At 40.7% G+C, this 23,748-nt stretch overlaps 2 protein-coding genes across 3 annotated transcripts; one reads left to right on the top strand and one right to left on the bottom strand.

Annotated features, from left to right (window-relative positions):
* The first annotated feature begins 441 nt into the window (after window positions 1-441).
* On the top strand, window positions 442-7,185 carry zgc:112148 (uncharacterized protein LOC550424 homolog). 2 transcript variants are annotated; one of them, XM_017714062.2, is made up of 7 exons: window positions 442-639; window positions 737-801; window positions 2,825-2,969; window positions 3,812-3,901; window positions 4,075-4,200; window positions 6,406-6,534; window positions 6,622-7,185. In XM_017714062.2, the coding sequence occupies exons 1-7, from the start codon at window positions 628-630 to the stop codon at window positions 6,646-6,648; spliced, it is 594 nt and encodes a 197-aa protein (XP_017569551.1). In that variant the 5' UTR covers window positions 442-627; the 3' UTR covers window positions 6,649-7,185. The 2 variants fall into 2 exon arrangements, with proteins under 2 accessions (XP_017569551.1, XP_037400845.1); XM_037544948.1 differs by having other exon boundaries at window positions 448-639; window positions 713-801.
* A 4,131-nt stretch (window positions 7,186-11,316) lies between these two features.
* LOC108437138 (5-hydroxytryptamine receptor 3A-like) lies at window positions 11,317-23,439 on the bottom strand. Its single transcript, XM_017714039.1, has 10 exons — window positions 23,368-23,439; window positions 22,516-22,577; window positions 21,952-22,097; window positions 20,428-20,472; window positions 20,240-20,346; window positions 19,459-19,628; window positions 18,516-18,625; window positions 18,159-18,369; window positions 14,812-14,976; window positions 11,317-12,000 (listed from the first exon to the last, which is right to left on the bottom strand). Exons 2-10 carry the CDS (start codon window positions 22,568-22,570, stop codon window positions 11,750-11,752), a joined length of 1,260 nt encoding a protein of 419 aa, XP_017569528.1. The 5' UTR covers window positions 22,571-22,577; window positions 23,368-23,439; the 3' UTR covers window positions 11,317-11,749.
* Between the last annotated feature and the right edge of the window lie 309 nt (window positions 23,440-23,748).

Genomic DNA, 23,748 nt, shown 5'->3' with positions numbered 1-23,748 from the left:
TTTTTAAATTCTTTTTTCTTTGATTTTCATTGTACAGTGTGCTGTACAATCAGCTCTCAGTAGCAGTAACACTAACCAATCAGCTCTTAGTAGCAGTAACGCTAACCAATCAGCTCTCAGTAGCAGTAACGCTAACCAATCAGCTCTCAGTAGCAGTAATGCTAACATCCTTCCGCCCAAAACTCGTTGCTGTATAAAAGTATAAAAAGCCTCTGGAAAGTTTTCAGCGCTTTTTAGTGAAACTCGTCCTTCTGCTTTCCACTGTGAGGGGAAAGTCTCGAGCTTGTGGTTAGAAACTACTTTAACTTCTCGTGTTTAGCCGTTTAGCTCAATCCACTCCCATTCATCGAGCACTCGCTCGCGGGCGCCCTCTGGCGACTGGCAGTCGTGTTTCTAAAACCGGCAGGGGAAGTGAAAACTGTCCCGACTCCTCTGAAACGGGCTCTGCTGGAACTCGCTTTAGCGCATTTAGAGCAGAATCTCAAACGGCTCCGCAGTCCCTGTGGAGTGCACTACAGAGGGGGCGCGGTAGGGCGCGGATAAAGGCAGCCGACTGGGACGAGGTCCTTCAGGCAGATCTACTGAAGCCTTTTGTTTACATACACGTCACCAGGAAGTTCGTCCAAGATGTTGAGGCAGGTGAGTGGCGAGCACGTCTTACTAAACACATCTTATTTCTGAGACGCTGTTTGGAATAAGTTTATTTGTTAAGGGTTTTATTACCTGATGTGGACAGGATTCCCAGGCTGATGTCCCTCTTTTTGATGATGAGCAAGACAGCAAGAACAAGCCAAAAATACAGTGAGTCTCTGATTTCTGAGAATAAAGGACTTCTCTTGGCATTAATGTGGTTAATTTTCTAGTTACATTTATGCCAGAATGGTATCGTTTCTGCTTTCTAACATTCGTCTGTCGGGCTTTACAGCACACACAGACCGGCCACTGCAGTAAGCCCACCTCCTCGTTTCTACACTCACTGTCCACTTCATCAGCCACTGTCCACTTACTGTATAGCTGCACTCTGTAGATCTACAGTTACAGACTGTAGTCCATCTGTTTCTCTGATACTCTGTTACCCTGTTCTTCAGTGGTCAGGACCCCCATGGACCCTCACAGGATCATTCTCAGCCCTGCAGTAACACTAATGTGGTGGTGGTGGTGGTGTCAGTGTGTGTTGCGCTGGTCTGAGTGGATCAGACACAGGAGTTCTGCTGGAGTTTTTAAACGCACCAGTGTCACTGCTGGACTGAGAATAGTCCTCCAGCTGACAGCTGATGTTGTCACAAAGCAGCTTCACAGAAATCCAGTAAAGACAGAGTTTTAACATGAATGCAAAACCCCCAGGTGCGCAAGCCAGGGGGCGCCAGTGGCAAGGAGAACCTCCCTCAGAGCTGAGGAAGAAACCTTGGGAGGAACCAAGGCTCACCAGGGGGGACCCGTCCTCCTCGGTCAGACTACCTACAGAGTTATTATACTACTAATATTAATAGCAGTAGTATTATTAGTAGGAATAGCCAGGAGTCTATGAGAACATCAGTGTAGGATGGGCAGCTGGTCCAAGGCAGGTGGTGGTAGCTGGGGCGTGGGCAGCTGGTCTGAAGTGGGCAGCAGGAGGGCTCGACAGTCAGTCATCCTTTAGTGTCCGGCCGGACATGTGGGTTGATGTATACTCGGAAAAAAGGCAGGGAGAGGGAATTAGTTTTATTCTGTCTGTTTGTACGTAAAACAGGGAATGTGAACATTCCCAGAGTGTGGCTAACGACTCCGGCAGATCTGACTATGACAGCTTAACTAACAGGAGAGAACCAGAAGGACACACAGACACGGCAGCACTCTGAGACAGTCTGGCATCCCTCCGCTCCACCGTCCACAAACATGAGTGACCGCATGCGAGCAGCGGGACGACAGCACCAGCGTCTCAGTTTACTATAATTCCCTGTGTCCATGGACCCCTGGATCTGCTGCCTTTATCTAGGGGGGAACATTAGCTACCAAAAGCTAAACTGAACAAGTGAGTTTTCAGCCTAGTCTTAAAGATTGAGACTGTGTCTGAGTCCCGAACAGTTTCTGGAAGATCATTCCAGAGTTTGGGGGCTTTATAAGAAAAGCTGGTAGCTCTTCTACCAGCGATGAAGGACAAGAGCACGACCAACACAAAGCTGGGGAGGTGGTTTTAATGAAGTGGCTGGTTCTTGTACGTGCGGCTGCATTTCTGTTTTACCCCCAGCTTTTGAAGGAATTTCGATTCCTCCACCGCAGCAGGAAAAGCAAATATAGTGGATTGGCTCAGTGGGTCCCATCCCTGGATCTGGAGGACCTCCTGCCCAGCACCTTTTTGTGTTTTCCTGCTAAAACACACCCACTTCAACTCAGAAAGGCATGGTTAGCTGATTAGTTGCGTAAGGTGTGTTGGGAGCAGGGCAAACACTTAGGGGCTTCCTCCTGGAACAGGGTGGGCACTACTGGATTAGCCTACATGAAAGCCGAGTTGTAATGCTTCTGAATTCTACCTGTCCTGATTTCTCAGCTCGCCTGAGCACAAATTAAAAGGGAGTTTTCAGTTGATTGAATTGTGCCACTCGTCACTGTCACTGTATCTCTTAATTGTAGTCTTTTCATCGTATGGCACAAATGATTTTTAACAAAGCAATAGAAAATCCAGATTTGATTCTAAATAAGACTAAAAATGGCCTTAAATAAAAAAAATGTATAATATAAACATCGTTAGATGTTCATCCAGGGTATATCTATACAGCACTTCAGCACCTGTTCTGTGTTTGTTCCTCATCGTACTGTATATATTGTTATATTTTTTTCTTCTCAGACATCCTTTGGCCTCTTTCTTCCACCTGTTCTTTCGTTTAAGTGCTGTCCTCGTCTACTTGCTGTGTGAGTTTATCAGCAGTAGCTTCATTGCTTGTATGGTCACCATAATTCTTCTGCTGTCATGCGACTTCTGGACAGTCAAGGTAGGTAGAATTACATGTTATTTTTATAGTATTATAAGGGAACAGTAGAAAACTGGCATATTAATTAAATCTGTTTATACTGTCGATGAAGCGACAGACCACTATGAAATGGTGACCACTCACCAATAGGTATTTTTATTCATTTATTCCTCCGTGTATTTTATTGATGTTTAAAACTTGATTGCAGTAATCTGCAACTTGGTTTAAAAGCATGCACACCTTGTGTTTTATTCACTCAACTAAATGCAATTACACTCTCTGGCCACTTTATTAGGTTCAGTTGCTTGTTAACACAAACAGCTAATCAGCCAATCACACGGCCACAGCTCACTGCATTTAGACATGTAGAGGTGGTCAAGACGACTTGCTGAAGTGCAGACCGAGCATCAGAACGGGGCAGAAAGGGGATTTAAGGGGCTTTGAACGTGGCGTGGTTGTTGGTGCCAGACGGGCTGGTCTGAGTATTTCAGAATCTGCTGATCTGCTGGGATTTTCACGCACAACCATCTCTAGGGTTCACAGAGAACGGTCCGAAAAAGAGGGAATATCCAGTGAGCGGTCAGTTGTGTGGACGAAAATGCCTTGTTGATGTGAGAGGTCAGAGGAGAATGGGCAGACTGGTTCCAGATGATAGAAATGCAACAGGAACTCAAATAACCAACCAGAATCTCTGAGGAACGTTTCCAACACCTTGTTGAAAGTCTGCCACGAAGAATTAAGGCAGTTCTGAAGGAAAAAGCGGGTCCAACCTTTTACTGGCACCTAATAAAGTGGCTGGTGAGTGAACATCACATGTTGTATCCATGTAGTAGTTTTTTAAAAGTATATATGTCCTTTATCAGAACGTGACTGGACGCCTGCTGGTGGGACTGAGGTGGTGGAATCAGGTTGATGAGAATGGGAAGAGCCACTGGGTGTTTGAGTCCAGAAAGGTATGGGAGTGTATCGACATCGTTGCCCTCTTCTGATGAAAGAGTGAAATAGTACTGTGATTTGTCAACTTTGCACTAAACCAGCTTCTAAAGCTTTTCTGGTGCAGTAGCTAGTGACTGGTTTAGTCCACCCTTCAAAAACAATGAATGACACCTGTTATTTCTTTCTTTAGGCAAACAGCAAAAAGGTGGTCTCAAGTTCAGAGTCACGGATTTTCTGGCTCGGTCTTATCGTGTGTCCAGTCTTATGGGTTGTCTTTGTGTTCTCTACTCTCATTTCCTTCCGAATCAAGTGGCTGGTAAGTCTCAAAGTCCAGGTTATGCAAATATTTGATCTGTTCTCGTCTTTTCAAAGCACTATTTTAAACGAATTAAGGTGGCATACTATGAGTTTTAAACTTTTATAGACTATCAAGAAAGGGGACAAGCATGGTTACTGTGGTGGTACCCTCAAAGGTACATCTTCGGTACATATAGTTACCATGTTTTTTTTTTTTTTTTTAATATAATTGACCCCTGTCTCGACTCCAAGCTTAAAAAAGTAGTTCTGAAAAGATAGAAATGTGCCTCTTTCTCCCACAAATGTTAAGTGTGGTGTGCCTTTAAGTATTAAAAAAGGACCTTACAGCGATTGTTATTTTCAGGGTACTTTTCCAATGTTTGTACGTTTTAGGTGTTCCCACAAAGTTAGAAGTGTACATTTGTCCAAAATGTCTTGGTTTGCTGAAGCATTAAGATTTCCCTTCACTGGAACTAAGTGGCCTAGGCCAGCCCCTGAAAAACAAGCCCATACCATTATCCCTCCTTCACCAAACTTGGCAAAATGCAGTCAGGCAGGTGACGTTCTCGTGGCATTCACCGAACCCAGTGTTGTCCATCAGACTGCCAGATAGAGAAGCGTGATTCGTCGCTTCAACAGTTCCAGGTTCCAGTGGTAATGTGCTTTACAACACTCCCCACAGACTTGCCGTCGTGCATTTTGATCTTAGGCTTATGTGCAGCTGCTCAACCATGGAAACCCATTTTGTGAAGCTCCTAACATGCAGTTCTTTTGCTAACATTGCTTCCAGAGTCAATTTGGAACTCCTTAGTTCAACAAAGGATAGTGCGCTGAGCTTGCATGGTCTCCCGCTTAGTGGCTGAGCTGTTGTTGCTCTAGGTGCTTCAATTTCACAATAATAGCACTTACAGTTGACAGGGGCAGATCTAACAGTACAGATATTTCACAAACTGACTTGTGGCAGATGTGACATCCTAACACAGTGCCATGTTTAAAGTCACTGAGCTCATCAGTACAACCCATTCTACTGCCTGTGTTTGCCTATTAAGACTGCAAGGCTGTGTGCTTAATTTTTTCCACCTGTTGGCAATAGGTGTGGCTGAAACACCTGAAGTCAATGATTAGGATAGGTGTCCCAGTAGTTTTGTCTATGCAGTGTGTGTGTCTATATATATATATTATAAAGTACTGTGTGAAAGTTTCAGGCATCTAAGCAAATGTTTAACCAGTTTCCCTCAGCAGTGAGTTTATCACAATATACATTAGAATAAAGTCGTATTCATAATTCAAATAAACAGAAAAACAATAAACAGTAACAAGAATTTCTTGGGTCCATATTTTTCCTGGACACCTTCACAGCCGCCACAGAGACTCGTTAATATCATCAATTACATCATGAGCTCAATTTACTGAGCACTGATTGGTCAAACCAGGAGCTGCTTTTTAACTACATATAATACTGGGCTTCCTCGAGGAGAGGCTTGGAGATGGGTAAACAAACACACCAACATCCAGAACATCACTATTTTATATATATATATAATCATTATTAATTCTGTAAATTTAGCTTATTCAAATATTAACACTTTTCTCAGCAAATAAACACAAACTACACAAATAAATAGATTTTGAAAATGTGTCTTGGGTGCCTAAAACTTTCACACAGTGCTTTGTGTGTGTGTGTGTGTGTGTGTGTGTGTGTGTGTGTGTGTGTGTGTGTGTGTGTGTGTGTGTGTGTGTGTGTGCATGCCCTCAGCCATCATTTGTATTTATTAATTTCCATCACTTTATTTGATTTAATGAAGCACAGCTTCAGTCCTGCAACGATCATGTCCAGCATGGTTTCTTAGCTCCTTCCCTTGAACAGACCCACTAAACCTTTCAGTTAACAGATGCGTTGAATCTGGGGATTTGAGCAGGTGTTGGAGCTGTGCTGGACACTGGCCCTCCAGGAACAGATTTACGCCCCCTTGATTAAATCAATCAGAACCCATCTGGAACATTGTACGAAACAAAAGTAGAACAGTATCTCAGATCGTCGTGTTTGGAGAAAGAATAGTTGTATATGATCCCGTGAAAACCAAATGCACAGTGAAGTGCGGAAGCAGGACCGTCATGTTATGGGGCTTCTCGGCAAACCTGTCATTGACGAACTTCATTCCTGTCTAATAAACGGCCCTCGGTGCTCCAGTCTGCTTCACTGCCGTGTCCTTTGTTTGCGCAGGCAGTGGTGATTATGGGAGTTGTATTACAGTGGGCTAATCTCTATGGGTATGTTCGATGCAAAGTTGGAGCTGGAACCAATTTGAGGAACATGGCAACCAACTATCTTGGCCTTCAGCTCTTTAAGCAGGTAAAGTAGCTGCCATGTGATTAAGATTGACAGCACACATAAGCAGATACGCCTTTAATATCACTCATTTTTGTTGTTTTCACACAGGCAATGAGCAAATCACAAGGACCCTAATGTGCCTACAGATGACGGTGTTGGTGCTGCTGAGATTAAATAATATAACTTTTTTTTTTTTTTAATAATTATTATTATTTTGGCATTCAGAGGGAAGCTCAACTGTACCTTCTTTTAATTTTATTTTCATTTCAGTTTCATTCTCAAACCAAGTGAATGTGGAGAAGTTATTTTTTATTTTATTAAACCAGTTTAGGGTTTTTCCTTCTTTTTAAACCAGATTTCTCAAACTGCTTTTCCAATCCCGTTTGAATAGAGTGGGATAGAAAACACCGCAACGTGTTGTCCAAAATATAAGTAGAATATATAGTTGTATATTTTCTATATATATTTAAAATCTACATTTTGTACATTTCTTTAATTATAACAATAATCCTATCCTGCGTCTTGAATGTTAGTGAAAATACACTTTTTTAGTAACCTATGACCTCTGTAATAATTCCATATAAATTCCTGAAGGACGCATGTGAGAAGCAATATAGAAAACACGGGACTAGTTTTTTTTGGCTGGTCTTTGTAATAAAAACATCTAAAGGATTTTGTGCTATTATTATTATTATTATTATTATTATTATTATTATTATTATTATTATTATTACTGTTATTCAGTTTGGGTCAGTTTTGTTTCTATAGGGTTTTTGTAGCACTATATGTGTGTCATATGCAAAGGTTTGGGCACCCTTGGTCAAATTATGTGATTTTTTTTTCTTTATTTTTTTAATGCGATTATGTGAAATTAAGATCCTTCTTAAAAAGAAGACATTTCTACATAGTCTATTCGCAATTATGCCATTAGGTTTATTTGCTGAATTAAACGTATTGGGGGGTGGTAAAATAAAACATTGTGAGCTAAGATTTAAAACAAAAAATCAGGCAGAAGTTTACCTGCAGCTGATTTGTCTGTAAAGAAATTGGAAGTGTTTTCTCTCTTGGATTCTGCCTGTCAAACTGACTATATTCAGCAGATTTAATCTTCTCCAGTCAAGGCCTTGATACCTGGCCTTTTTCTCCTGTTCTTTTAAACATCTCTGTCGGTGCGTCTGCTCGTGGAGATGAATTTTAAAGGCACAATGTGCACAATTGTGTGTAATAGGGCTGCTTCTATCCTGCTTTGGGCTCGTGTAGCTGTCTACCCTTAAGCATTCGAGGGACATCATGCTCCTTGGAACGGACTTGGATGTGGTTGAAGTCTTCCCCTCTGAAATGGGACCCTCGGATATAAATACAGCCACCTTGTCAGTGTTTCTATTTTTCTCCACATAACACTCGTCTGGAGTGTACCTCTACCTCTAGAAAAATCTGGACTCCTTACCTCTACCCTATGTTAGGGTAGGGCTAAGTGGTAGGGGCGAGGGGTGAAACAGGCCTGGGCTCAAGTCAATTAAAGGTGCAGTATGTAATTTTTTCAATGTCTGTCTAACCCTAATTTGGAAATATCTCCAGAGCATGGTGATAAATAATGCTTGAAATAAATTTTTAATTGCAAGCATATCCATTGAAAACATTAGTACATAATAAATGCTGGAGCCTATCACAGCGGTCATTGGGCAGAAGGCAGGACACACCCTGGACAGGTCGCCAGTCCATCACAGGGCAGACAGACAGACACATTCACACCGAGGGGCGATTCAGCATGTCCAACTGGCCTGACTGCACTTTTTTGTCTTTGGACTGTGGGGGGAACCCAGATGAAACCCATGGGGAGAACATGCAAACTCCACACAGGAAGGACCCTGGTCACCTGGCCAGGGAATCGAACCCAGGCCCTTCTTGCTGTAAGGCTACCCACCGCGCCACCGTGCCACCCTCACTTGCGACAGAATCTCTTTAGATTAACTTCCATTGAAACGTGAGAAAGTTTTTGCCTTCTCCTGTAAAGTTACTATTTTGGAGATACCTGTTTTTCTTTGGACAGCGACGATATGCTATACAGACTTATGTCTACTGTATTTAGCTAATTGCTATTATGGACCAAAATGTGCCTAAAAGTCCACACTTACCTAACTGACTACCAAAGCACCTCAGAATGGCCTTGTTACTGTACTTAGAATATTCACTTATCTTGAATAAACTAATTAAAACAATTCAGAAGTCAAAATGAATCAGACTTTTTTGTAGGATCTGTACAATGTTAACATCCATGCTATAGGCTAGATCTTTTTAAATGCTTTAAGTAGACTTTGTTTACAATAATGCAAAATTGTGTGCATCCCTATGGGACTTACAATGTTGTGTTAGCACTTTTTTTTTTTTTACACTTTACACTTTTTGTTGCTTAGTATTACTTTTAACTCCACTGATCTCAGTGACTAACAGCACAAAAAGCCATAATTGGACATATTTAACCAACCAGCAGAGACTGAGAACAAAACTTCCAGGAAGCAAAGCCTTTTTCTAACCACTACAGTCGCAGAAGGCAGCAAATCAACAGTTCTTTTGCCCCAGAGGATGATTTTAGTGCAGTATTCCTCTTATGTTTGTATTTTAGAGAAACCTCCCTTTCATTTCCCCCGTCATTCCAGGAATTATTCCTATTTCTCTGTCCATATCCTCGGCATACCTCTTGTATTTCTGTGCAACCATAACACAGTCTCTTGATGGGGATTTGAACCATGACCTCCGAACGCTGCTCATACAGGTAAACTACAGGAGCTTATAAAACTTTTTATTAAAAATCGGTTTCTGACAGCAAAGGCAGAACTCAAGCCAGTGATCCTCACAACTTGGGTGTCTTTCTATTAGTAGACAATGTCCTATGCAACACTTCTAAAGGAAATGCTTGTAGCCAATCACACTGAAAATGATTCATTTTACTGCCTGGAAGCAAAGTGTTAGCATTCTGATCTAAAGGCATGAAATTGAGGTCGCAGAGCTCAACCAGGCCTTCAGCGATTTAGACCAATAACCTTAAATGCGGTTCACCAAACCAATGGTGAACCACCACAAAGCCACACTGAAGGTTAAGAGATAAACTATGATTTAGGCACTTAAGGACGGCACTGAATGATACCATTATGAATGTAGTGGCCGCAGCCCAAAATTGTGTGACTCTTTATGAAGTACGTTCGCGAGTTTGTGCTGTGCTAATGCAGCCATGATGTGATGAAAAATTCAATAATCCAAATAAATCTAAGTGAAATGTTTTTTTTTTGGGGTTGTTTTTGATTGATTGATTAGATCATGGAAAGTATTCAGGGGGGATAAAAATTGGGGCAGAATGTTTATGTTCTCGTTCTAGTCTATAAATACAATTTTTGTTAATGTAATACATTTTTTGTAAATTCTGTCTACTTGGAAAAGCAAGAAACGGAAACTCAAAACATCATCAAGGACAAAATAACAGAAACGTAATATCCATCCAAGCTTAACAGTAACTTGTGAAAAGAAGCTCCTGGACGCTCCACCCCAAACGATGTAGATACATTAAAAAGAATATAGAAGTACAAACTCCACTCAAAGTTCTTTTTATTTTGCTAGCATTAAGCATTTGCAGTCATAAGTTAGGCCCCACGTGTTCCAGCAGGGATGAAAAACACTGACACTCACTGGCCACCATTAGGTACACCAGGTTGGACCCCCTTTCGCCTTCAGAACTGCCTTAATTCTTCATGGCAGACTTTCAACAAGGTGTTGGAAACGTTCCTCAGAGATTCTGGTTGGTTATTTGAGTTCCTGCTGCCTTTCTATCATCTGGACCCAGTCTGCCCATTCTCCTCTGACCTCTCACATCAACAAGGCGTTTTCGTCCACACGACTGACCGCTCACTGGATATTTCCTCTTTTTCGGACCGTTCTCTGTGAACCCTAGAGATGGTTGTGCGTGAAAATCCCAGCAGATCAGCAGTTTCTGAAATACTCAGACCAGCCCGTCTGGCACCAACAACCACGCCACGTTCAAAGCCCCTTAAATCCCCTTTCTTCCCCGTTCTGATGCTCGGTCTGCACTTCAGCAGGTTGTCTTGACCACCTCTACAGGCCTAAATGCAGTGAGTTGCTGCCCTGTGATTGGCTGATTAGCTATTTGTGTTAACAAACAACTGAACGGCCGGTGAGTGTACATACTTGCATACTAAAGTATTACTGAATAATCATACTTCTGCCCAGTTTCATTTCATTCCCACTACATGGAGATAAATTATATTTCTAGTTGAAAGACAAAATGAGCCACATCATTAAGGGAAAGTCTGACTTAGGACAGATCTGATTTCATGTAATTATCAAAAATCTGAAGAGCTGGAATATATAATGAAAACTAGAATGGCATCAAACAGCGATTAGATTACAATGTCATGGCTTTAGAATGTGGCACTAGCACTATGCTTGTTATCATTCACTGTGAAAACAGTGTTTTAGTGATGTGCTGGAGGATTCAGTGGCTGTGGTCCACCTATACCAGTGTTAAAGAAGAACACCTCATTAACAGCCTTTCTGGACAGAGAAGAGGTCAAGACCAAGACGTTTTCACACATGGTAACATCTGACATGAACAACAGATTTTTTGCATTGCTTAATGTGCAAAATCTTTAATAAGAACGGATTGAAATAAGCAACGAAAGCCTAAGATGGTTTCAAAAGTTGTTTTTTTTTTCATTTTAATAGTAAAGAAACATTGTTTACCACTGTAATATTCAAGAAAGACACACAAATTTAATAGTAGATTAATGCTCCAAAAATTCCAAGCTGCTGGCTGCTCAGGACTGTGGGTTTGTCAGAATGCAGAATGACTGACAGTGGCATCTCCCGGGCAGCGTAGACAACACAACGCCAGTGGCACTGGTTCAGCCCCACATATTTGAGTCCCCCACACACAAAAGATGGTAGGAAAGAAAAGAGAACTTTACAGTAGCCTTAGTGAAGTCTGGTTTGAACTCTTCTCCAGGGTTTCTCCTCATAAAGCCTTCTATACGTTTAACGTTCTGATAAAAATGTTCTGAAACGAATGTCATTCAGTTAAGCATTTTTATGTAACCTAAAGAACTTCTTTTAAGTTTAGAAAGGGTTAAAAAAGTGAACGTGTCCAAGTACTTTCTAGGGGCCACTGTATGTTTATCCATCATGCTCAGGCAACAGTTAGAAGACGAGAAATAAACCACTCCTCATCTTAAAATTCCAGGTTATTAATCTTACAAAATTGCGCTCTCGTGATACCAATTATACTTAAGCTGTAGATGATGTCCACGATCAGGTATGTCCAGAAACAGATTCTGTCCCAGAAGTTCGCGTAGTTCTGTCTCCTCTTTTTCTCCCTCGCTTCTTTGTCCATGTTCTCCAGGAAACTAGAAATGCTCTGGATGGAGGCCTCTTTCGTAGCTGGCTTTGCAGAACTTGTAATGCCACCACTGAGGTCGATAGCTGTTAAAAGACAAGAAGGCACGGAGAGGTGGTCTTTGCACTAGGCAAAGGTAAGCAGCTGCCTAGGGCCCACTTGAGCCAAGGGCCCCGTTCAAACACAACCTAGACAAACTGCATGCATTGATGTTAAATAAATAAATAAGTCTTATTATTACTTAGATAAAAAACTAGTAATGATACTTTGCAGTAATTTCAGTGCAGCTCCACACACAGTCATGGTTATAAGGGCTGGTGTTAGTACAGTAATGTTAATATAAACAGCTCCATTGTGGCAGTAATTACCCAAAAAAGTAACCCATTACAAATGACTTATAACTTCTCTCTAAATGTAATAAGATTATGTTACTTTTTACTACCTGAAAAAAAAAATCTCATTAACTCACTAGTTTGCATTGCATCACTCTATTAAATGATTAATAAGTACATTAGTATTAAATTATCTCACTATATTGATAAATACTTTTGCTTGTTTCAAGCATATTTCTTAAAACAAGCAAAACTAGCTGCCAAAATAGTGAGAGAATTTCACAAAATTACTTAAGATAGAAGTTAAATAATCCTACAATATTCTCAAAATGAGAAGCATTAGATATAATGAGTAGATATTGGATGCAGTGTAGATGGTTCTCTGGGAGCTCAGAGCCTCAACCAATTTAAAAATCCAGGGACCACATCTCTGTCTTTGGCCTAAAGTCTCAGAATCCAAGATATAGTCCAAATTATAAAATATAAACTAACATATGGACATCTACATCTACACCACACGCCGTATCCAGAAAGCCACTAGCATTGTGGACCCTGTCCATCCCTCACACTGACTTTTTTCAGTGATGCCGTCCGGCAGAAGGTACCAGAGGATCCGTGCCACCACTGCCAGACTCTGCAACAGCTTTATTCCTCAAGCGATCGGGTTCTTAAACTCACAAGGACTGAGCTAACGCTTGCCCCCCCTCTCACACACATACTCCACACACACACACAAATCTTTTGATGCTCTACCTGCACTATCTAGCACACTGCTGCTACACTGTGTTTTCACTGTTTACCTCAGTAACTGCTGTGTTTGTCTGTCATCTGACTGTGTGACTCACAGATCACAGCAGGTTAATATCTCTGCGCCTTATTCCACGACCTCATGTCCAGAAGGAGTCTGTTTACTGGGTTTACTGTTTACTGTTTACTGTTTACAAAATGTCTGTTTACTGGGTCTAATGTCTGTTTAATTTATCATATTTATTGTTTCTAGCTTAATTTTTGTTTGCACACTCACGTCTGCACGTTCACACTTTGTACTTTTTGTTCCTTGTTGCTCCGTGTTGCTCCTGGAGGAACGTAATTTCACTCCACTGTGTACTCGATATCGCTGTTGTAGGAACAAAACCTCGTATCTCCAAAATGTTAACTTTACAGGAGAAAGAAAAAAACTTACTGTAGTTTTAATGTAAGTCAATGGAACCAGACGTCTTTCCAAGTCATTTTGGGCCAATTTACACACAATGTAAAAAAACAACAGGTCCTTTGAAATTATGTTAAAAACTGAAAAACCACAAAAATGGAGATACGAGGTTTTCTTCTGACAGCAGCAATATAAATAAATAAACTAAGACAAATATTATGAACAGTTATGAGAAAAATGTGACCAGGCCTAATATAAAACGATTTAGTAGACCACACTGTGGTCATGCTTATGGCTGGATAACTGCCTTTATTTTTAAGCAAAGTAAAAATGAGTAAATTGCTGTCTTCAATTCTTCTTGCTATCTGGGAAGCTGTACTGGTTGAATCTCCTTTCCTGGCCCACTACTAGCTACAGTTTCATGCACTGATGTAAATTCGGATGGATATGTTCTTTCCTGGGTATTTTAAAATGATAAGGTTTGAATTTCTACTGAAGTACGTTTGAGAGGAAAGTCTACTTTTTTATTTGGTTACTTTTTCGTTTGTTTTGAAGATGCAAGGAGTAGAGGTCGTAAAGGTGGATGACTTCAAATATCTTGGGTCAACCATCCAGAGCAATGGACAGTGTAGAAAAGAGGTGAAGAAGAGGGTGCAGGCAGGATGGAGTGGGTGGAGACGGGTGTCAGGGCTGATGTGTGACAGAAGGATAGCAGCAAGAGTGAAAGGGAAGGTTTACAAGACAGTAGTGCGTCCTGCTATGATGTACGGTTTGGAGACTGTGGCTCTGTCTAAAAGACAGGAGGCTGAGCTGGAGGTGGTGGAGATGAAGATGCTGAGATTTTCATTGGAAGTGACCAGGATGGACAAGATTAGAAATGAGCAGATCAGAGGGACAGTGAAGGTGGAGCAGGTGGAGATAAAGCCAGAGAGGCCAGGTTGAGATGGTTTGGACATGTGTTGAGGAGGAATAGTGGATATATTGGGCAAAGAATGTTGGAGATGGAGCTGCCGGGTAGAAGGAGAAGAGGTAGACCTCAGAGAAGGTTTATGGATGTAGTGAAGGTAGACATGGAGATGGTTGGTGTGAAAGTAGAGGAGGCAGTGGATAGGGCAAGATGGAGGCAGATGATCCGCTGTGGGATCCCCTAAAGTGAGCAGCCGAAAGAAGAAGAAGACTTTTTCGTTTGTTTGGAGATTGATGAGACCTCCAAAGGGCCAAAATCTAGCAGTCTAACAATTCACTCTCTGCCGTCTTACAAAAGCCTGCACTTTGGCTCCTTGTACATTGACAGAAACTGTTCTGGACCATTAGCTCTGGCACATTTCTCTCAGAATGAAGGCTTCACATAACCAATAGAGCAGTACAGTGTATTTGTTATTTATATGCTTCATAAATGTGGGTTATCTTCTTACCTTTTTTCTGACACACGTCATCCTCTTGTGTGTCAGAGTTGCTTGATCCGTGGAGCTTTTGTGGCTGGCCAGGCCAGATGTGACCATTTTTAGCCAGCCGAGTCATTACCATGGATGTCAGCACGCTCAGAACCAGCACAATCAGGCAGAAGCAGTAGTGATAATCTTTAGAAAAAACGAGAAAAGAATCATTTGTATAACTCTGAGGAAGATAGAATGTGTGAAGACTTGTCTTTGTCTCCATGACATTCAGAAATAACTCTGTCAAGGTTAGTTCGAAATCTTGAACTGTACCACAAGCCCTTCGTACTGGCACCCAGGTGGTGGAACGAACTCCCACTGGCTGTCTGTACACCGTAGTGTCTCTCGCTGTCTTCAAACGCAGACTGAAGAACATCCCTTTACTCCCTTTACACAGCACTTAATCAAGCACTGATTTAAGTACTTATGATTTAAGTACACTTATGTACTGTATTTTATTGTATTATAGTGTAGTGTAGTGTATTGTGTTGTAGTGTAATGTATTGTGTTGTAGTGTATTGCAGTGTATTGTATTGCAGTGTATTGTGTTGTAGTGTACTGTAGTGTAGTGTGTTGCAGTGTAGTGTAGTATATTGCAGTGTATTGTGTTGTAGAGTAGTGTAGTGTATTGTTTTGTAGTGTAGTGTGTTGTATTGTATTGCAGTGTATTGTGTTGTAGTGTGTTGTATTGTAGTGTAGTGTAGTGTAGTGTATTGTAGTGTATTGTATTGCAGTGTATTGTGTTGTAGTGTATTGTATTGCAGTGTATTGTGTTGTAGTGTAGTGTAGTGTATTGTAGTGTATTGTATTGTATTGCAGTGTATTGTATTGCAGTGTATTGTGTTGTAGTGTAGTGTATTGCAGTGTATTGTGTTGTAGTGTAGTGTGTTGTATTGTAGTGTAGTGTAGTGTATTGCAGTGTATTGTGTTGTAGTGTAGTGTAGTGTGTTGTATTGTAGTGTATTTGTAGTGTAGTGTAGTGTGTTGTATTGTAGTGTAGTGTAGTGTAGTGTAGTGTAGCGTAGTGTAGTGTGTTGTATTGTAGTATAGCGTAGTGTAATGTAGTGTGTTGTATTGTAGTGTAGTGTAGTGTAGTGTAGTGTAGTGTGTTGTATTGTAGTGTAGTGTGTTGTATTGTAGTGTAGTGTAGCGTAGTGTGTTGTATTGTAGTATAGCGTAGTGTAGTGTAGTGTGTTGTATTGTAGTGTAGCGTAGTGTAGTGTAGTGTGTTGTATTGTAGTGTAGCGTAGTGTAGTGTAGTGTGTTGTATTGTAGTGTATTGTAGTGTAGTGTAGTGTAGAGTAGTGTAGTGTGTTGTATTGTAGTGTAGCGTAGTGTAGTGTAGTGTGTTGTATTGTAGTGTAGTGTAGTGTTGTGTAGTGTGTTGTATTGTAGTGTAGCGTAGTGTAATGTAGTGTGTTGTATTGTAGTGTAGTGTAGTGTAGTGTAGTGTAGCGTAGTGTGTTGTATTGTAGTGTAGCGTAGTGTAGTGTAGTGTGTTGTATTGTAGTCTAGCGTAGTGTAGTGTAGTGTAGTGTAGTGTGTTGTATTGTAGTGTAGCGTAGTGTAGTGTAGTGTAGTGTGTTGTATTGTAGTGTAGTGTAGTGTAGTGTGTTGTATTGTAGTGTAGCGTAGTGTAGTGTAGTGTAGTGTGTTGTATTGTAGTGTAGTGTAGTGTAGTGTGTTGTATTGTAGTGTAGTGTAGTGTAGTGTTTTGTGTTGTATTGTAGTGTAGCGTAGTGTAGTGTAGTGTAGTGTGTTGTATTGTAGTGTAGCGTAGTGTAGTGTAGTGTAGTGTGTTGTATTGTAGTGTAGTGTAGTGTGTTGTATTGTAGTGTAGTGTAGTGTAGCGTAGTGTAGTGTGACACTACAAAATGGGCCGGGGACTTTTGTGTGTGTGTCGTAGTGGCACATTAATCCCATTTGCACAGCAGCACTACTGACTATGCCCACAATGCATGTGTCACCAGTTCTGATGGCGATTGCATAGAAACGTTTAACACAGAAACAATTTAACTCACTTTCTATATCATCTCACGAGTACGGAGCGCCGCTGGTGACATCCTGTGTAAATAAAAATAATGTGTGGCCACGACTTAGGAAGGCGTGGGAAGAGATGATTAAGTCGTGACCATGACTTAGTAAGGCATAGGAACGAGAGCACAGCTTACTAAGTCGAGGCCACGCATTAGGATCTCATTCCCACGCCTTACTAAGTCGTGGCCACTTATTATTTTTATCTCTACAGCATGAATGCCACTCTTGCTCATGTCATTTTTTGTTTGCCTCAAACACGAGAGGATACCGCCACCTTTTGACAAGAACAGGTATTACAACTTTGGATATAAAGTGCAATGGGCAGCAAATTGTTCAGTTCAGAATCAGAATCAGAATCAGAACCGAGCTTTATTGGCCGGGTCTGCTGCGAATACAAGGAATTTGGTTTTGGTTACAGGAGCTCACAGAGCACAGCATCAGACAGACATTCACATGTAGGGAATAAGATAAAAAATAAATACAAAATAAAATAAAATAAAATAAAACCTGCATTCCTACCTCACTCACTCAGACACACACACACACACACACACACACACACACACACACACACACACACACACACAGTCGTACCTGTAAACCTTACAATGTGTAAAGTATGAGTCTAAAGTTAAAGTGCTGAGAGCAGCAGCAGTTAAAGGGTGTTTAGTGGCAGAGAAAGGGGTCAATGAGGTAACAGTCAGATCAGTGGGGTAATATGGCAGGTAAGTGGGGTAACAGTCAGATAAGTGGGGTAATAAGGCAGGTAAGTGGGGTGACAGTCAGATCAGTGGGGTAATATGGCAGGTAAGTGGGGTGACAGTCAGATCAGTGGGGTAATATGGCAGGTAAGTGGGGTAACAGTCAGTAAATTGAGCTCATGATGTAATTGATGATATTAACGAGTCTCTGTGGCGGCTGTGAAGGTGTCCAGGAAAAATATGGACCCGAGAAATTCTTGTTACTTTTTATTGTTTTTGTGTTTATTTGAATTATTAATACGACTTTATTCTAATATATATTGTGATAAACTCACTGCTGAGGTCAACTGGTTAAACATTCACTCAGACGCCTAAAACTTTCACACAGCGCTGTATTTGCTACAAAACCAGTCGAAATGAAACAGGTAGTTTTATAAAGCTGAATGATCTAATAACCTGTAATCGGAAACATTAACATATTAAGGTAAGGCACATTTTCAGCAAAATATGAATGATTACACCTGTAGTATGTCACAGTATCTAATGCACGTCCTGAACACTCTCACATTACAAAGGAATTCTACTCACAGAGCAGAGGGCTGCAGGTGCCAGAGTCAGGCAGTTGTTTGCACAGCAACATAAGAAACATGGTGAAGCTGAACACCAGCTTAATCTTGAAGGGGTTGCGTTCTCCGCCGTCCAGTGGCAGAGCAAAGCTAACCAGGTCCACCACCATGATGAGTGCACTGGGCAGGACCAGTGACACCATTGCATTAAAAGGGTTGATTGACAGAGTGACCTGTGGAAAGGGTTCATTTTCAGCTTTTTTGGAAAACCGGACAAATTGAAGTTTAAAATGGATTTCATTAAGTTTTCTAACAACTGAATACACTGAAATCTCATTCTTGCATTTAAAAAAAGTTGCAATAAAAAGAGCATCTTTACTTGGAGGTAGTTACGTTTTTTTCCCTGGAGAGTCACTGCCAGCGTTTTCCATTCCCCTCTGTTTCCTCCCACTGAGCGTATCGACCCATACTGGAGATTCAGCCCACAAGCTGAACAAACACAAGCAAATTAATGTCAGTAAGCACAATAATTCAGTTTACCGGGTCATTGCAACATAGCCTCTGCTATACTGAAAGCTATAATATGCACAGGACAATAAACAGAAGGCAGAAGCACATAAATTAAAATTACTGTATCACAATATATTTCCTTGCAGTATTAGTGCAGAAATCATTTAATGGATTTATGTGTCATTAGACTGTTAAGGTGTAAACAAAGTTACCCAGAATGATTTGCAGTTACCCTTTAGTGTGTCCATGCCCATGTGGAAATCTGATATATGGTCATATATGCACATATATCATAAAGGGTCATTTGCTCACTGCATTTAGGCATGTAGAGGTGGTCAAGACAACTTGCTGAAGTGCAGACCGAGCATCAGAACGGGGAAGAAAGGGGATTTAAGGGACTTTGAACGTGGCATGGTTGTTGGTGCCAGACGGGCTGGTCTGAGTATTTCAGAAACTGCTGATCTGCTGGGATTTTCACACACAACCATCTCTAGGGTTCACAGAGAACGGTCCGAAAAAGAGGAAATATCCAGTGAGCGGTCAGTTGTGTGGACGAAAATGCCTTGTTGATGTGAGAGGTCAGAGGAGAACGGGCAGACTGGTTCCAGATGATAGAAAGACAACAGGAACTCAAATAACCAACCAGAATCTCTGAGGTACGTTTCCAACACCTTGTTGAAAGTCTGCCATGAAGAATTAAGGCAGTTCTGAAGGCGAAAGGGGGTCCAACCTTTTACTAGCAAGGTGTACCTAATAAAGTGGCCGGTGAGTGTAAGTTACAATTTTAAACAGATGCACATTGAGGTTCTTACAGCTTTGATTCCATCCATTGATGGCCACAGGGCATGAATCGGTGACAAAGGGGTAGGTGAACAGGTTGATTCCACACACCACCGTTATGTACATAGCAACTGCATAATTCACAGTGCCATCACTTCTCACCAGAATATCCTTAGAAACGGGCTTCACCACTGTGTAAATTCTATAGGAAAACAGGGAGAAATCAGAGTTAAAGTATTAGGACATTTATCAGGGGTTTATGTTGTTAGGCCAAAGTGTGCTCCAACCGCTAAAGCCCCAAAGTCATACAGTAGGTTTCAAGCTGGTTCAACGCTCATAGTTATAATAAGCCAGAGACCCTTTAAATGCAGACACTGAATCAAGTTTTTGATCCTGGATAATCAGAATCAGAATCAGAATCAAAATGCTTCATTGATCCCAGCGGGAAATTGTTACAGTTGCAATCATTTATTTAAAATAACTACAGTAAAGTACTTTTACAGTAAAGTGGCAGTGACTGTGATAATAAATATAAGACATACTGTATTGAACCTCTGAGTTACTGTACATTGAGGGAGGAGTTATAGAGTTTAATGGCTACAGGTAAGAATGACCTCCTGTGGTGCTCTGTGGTGCATTTCGGTAGAAATCACTTGTAGGACCCCAATTAGTTACAGTAATGGTTTAATTAACTACCAGTGATTCCAAAACACAGGACCAGAACCTGGACTCACGGTCTTAATTTGATGACCTCTGAAAGCTGCAAGCATGAAAAGCATAAAAAGCCCTGAGGACCTTGAGGATCTAACTCACGCATTGTCCACTGTCAGATTGGGAGTCCAGATTTTTTCAGATGGCAGTATAAGTTCTTTAAACTTGTACTGTGGATCTGTCCATGCAAGGTCTGGATCCTTCCATTCCTATGAAGGTAGAAAACAGTTTGCGCTCTAGAAACCTGTACTGGGCAGCTGTAAACTGAAATAAACCACAAAGAAACTTACCATGCTGATTTTTAAGCGACTTGAGAAGCGCAGAACTTTTGTGTTCTAGTAAAGATCAGAAAAGAGGAGAAAGACGTCTGTTTTCAGGCTGTCAAGCTGCTTATTTTTGCCTGTTCAAATGTAATGATTTAAGCAATAGTTTGACATATAATCAAATTCATGTTTTCCTAATCAAATATATCAAATGTATCACCCAGCAAAGACCTGCCTTTTTGAGTGAAAGTAGGAGGCTTATCTTAGCTAACAGGTAATGGATGCAGTGGTGGACAGTAACTGAGTAAATGTAATTGGTTTCTGTACTTTAGTATTTTTGGTGTATCTGTACTGAAGTTTCTCCGTTCTGGGCGACTTTTTCCTTTCACTCCACTACATTTCAGAGTCTAATATCCGACTTTTTCCTCCTACATTTTGAGAAATCTGTCGTTCCTTTTGGTTTCTGTGTGTATAAAAACGTAACATGTCAAAACAAAAGAAGCGCAAAGCCAGAGCACCAATCAGGGCCCAGCGGTCACTTTGTTTAGAGCTGGTTTTGACCTGTTGGTCATACCGACCCAGTGCAGCACGCGGTTCAACGTCAGCGCAGCAGCGTAAAACTTTGGGAGAGTCTGTTCAACATAAATGATGAACTAACCTAACTTTGTGTAAATAGAGCACAATATAGAAATATGTCCACATATGCAGTCGAGACTGACGCGGCTTTTTTCTGAATTTCTACAAACACCATTTCATTTTATAGTAAATGAGTTTGGGCTGGTTTATGTTTATGAACAGACGCCTACAGATCAACATAGTAAAGGAGCTCATCTGTGATCCTGAGTTTAAAGCCAGTTTTTATTCAACTTAAACTTGGAACTAAGTTGTAAATAAATCTGAAACTGAAACTTTGCTTGTGTGTAAAAAGTGATTTCAGAGCCACTCGGTTCTCCCTGATGGAAACTGTTTACCTTCAGTGTTTTGTGCTTCTGATCATTTTAATAGACGTCAGCGTCACTAATTAATGACGTTCTATTAAAAGACTGGTTTACCAAGAGAGACGCTGGAGGACTTTCACCTGAAATGAGTTCATGAAGCCAGTCTGGTTATAAAAATGATAACAGGACATCAGAGCCAGAATTACTCTTTTAGTACTTTTACTTTATACTTAAGTACATTTGAAGGGAAATACTTTAGTACTTTTACTCAAGTGGAGGTCTAAAGGGAGGAACTTCTACTTTTACTGGAGGAATATTTTACCTTGGGTGTCTCTACTTTAACACAAGTGCATGATTTGTGTACTTCATCCACCTCTGAACGGAGGCTTATACCATCTTATTGTGGACTCGATATTTCCATTTTTTTCTTAAAAGAGCAAACTCTTAACCTTGTAGCTACGCAAAGCTAAAGCAGCAAACTCCAGACACCAAACATGTCTTGGCCGGCTGGCTACATTTGCGTCAAGCAAACAATTGTGTAAATTAGATTCTATGCCAAACGTTCACTTACATAAAATTCATTTGGAGACTAATTTAAGAGATGAATACATACGACTGACAGCGTCTGGTACTGAATGGACGTGAGGTTCACACTGATGGCACACTCTGGAGGCTGTGGAGGACTGTACAGATTCTTTTCAATGATCTCATTAGCCAGACATCGGCGCGAAACACAAGCTGTTGCGGGTCCCACCAACACTATGCAACCACATTAATGCAATTCACATTAATACAGCATTTTTCTCACTGACAAATCCTGATTATCAACAGAACCTCGGTGGTATCAAATTGTACAGATGAGTCTGAATTAAGAGTTTAAAACAGCAAATTTACACCCCCAGTCAAATGACACGTTGTTGACTTTCTTAAAAATAAGTTAACGCAACTTTAACAGAGAACGCATTTGAATACACACAAAAAAAAAATGCAGTAAATGCAGCCTGTGCAATTAATATTTCACGTTTGGCTTTGTTTTCTAATATGTGAAATAAATAGAAATGAGTAAATAAATGTTAATAGAAAAAAAGGATGTGTTAACTTATTTTAACTGATGTGGTTTGACTGGGGGTGTTAAAACTTTTGCATGCAGCTGCAATTAGTAATATTGACTACTTACCTGTGAGGTGTAAAAGGACAAAGAGAGACTTCAGAATCTTCTTTGTAGATACCATAGCCTTCCTGCAAATAAAAATAAAAAAACATTTTCATTGCTGTAATACAGTTCAAAAGTTTGGAGTCACTGTTTTCGGTGGTATCAAACCAATTCTGTTCCAGAAGCATAAATACAATAATTCTTATATGAGATCAATATTCTATAGATTTCAGACAATTTATAGAAAGATGTAAAAATAAAGACATTTTCCGGTGATAAACTGAACTGTAGACGGTTCCATAATAACTGTGAAAGCTCTATAGCACCCAGAATTAACCCACGATGAAATTATATCCGTGCCTCATATTCATAGCGTCCAATTTATAGAATTTTAAAACTTTTGTCGTCAGAAATTGCTAAAAGCAAATCATTTCATTTCATGTTAATCACCTTTACTATTTTTTTACTATGAAATAAACGTGTATTTATGCTCTGGTGTCTAGTTTATAACATTTCATGGTTGGTTAGTGTGGTGGTTAACCACCTCTGCCTTCTACACTGTAGACTGGGGTTCAATCCCCACCTGGGCAGCACCCTACACTATACCAATAAGAGTCCTTGGGCAAGACTCCTAACACCGCCTTCGCCTTCCTGTGTAAAACGATCAAATTGTAAGTCGCTCTGGATAAGAGCGTCAGCCAAATGCCGTAAATGTAAATTTCACTCTACACTGTAGAAATGACTATTGAAAAACAATTCATGAAGAATTGGCTGGTAGAAATGGTTTAAAACGATAAAGATCTCAATAAACTTTTCCGGTGAAGTTGTAATTTCGGAGAAAATGAAGTTTCGTCACAGCAGCAATGGACATCCTACCTTTAGCTGAAACCCAAATCAGGCGGAGGATCTTGGCCAAGCTGTGCTCTCCTGGATGAACTGCAGCTCCTGTGAATCTTTTTCCCGAGAACAAACATCGGATGGCAGTTTAAAAGGCTCCACTACTCCAGCATGTGTCTAATGTGTGACGTAAGAGCAACGCACAGCTGAAGCACCTATTCCCAAGTGTAAACACGACTATGTGATGTCTCCAAACTTGTTTTACTGGCACATAAGTTTGTTATACTACACCGTCAGTATTATCTCTGATCCTTTCACCTGCTTATGGTCTGAATAGGCGATGAGCAGCAGGACTGCAAACCAAACAAAGGATGGCTTATCTGAGAACTATTCACTTTGCTTTCCGTCATCAGTGCTGTT

Source organism: Pygocentrus nattereri, chromosome 14 (assembly GCF_015220715.1).
Source record: "Pygocentrus nattereri isolate fPygNat1 chromosome 14, fPygNat1.pri, whole genome shotgun sequence".
Classification (NCBI taxonomy): domain Eukaryota; kingdom Metazoa; phylum Chordata; class Actinopteri; order Characiformes; family Serrasalmidae; genus Pygocentrus; species Pygocentrus nattereri.
This window is presented reverse-complemented; position numbering and strand designations above follow the sequence as displayed.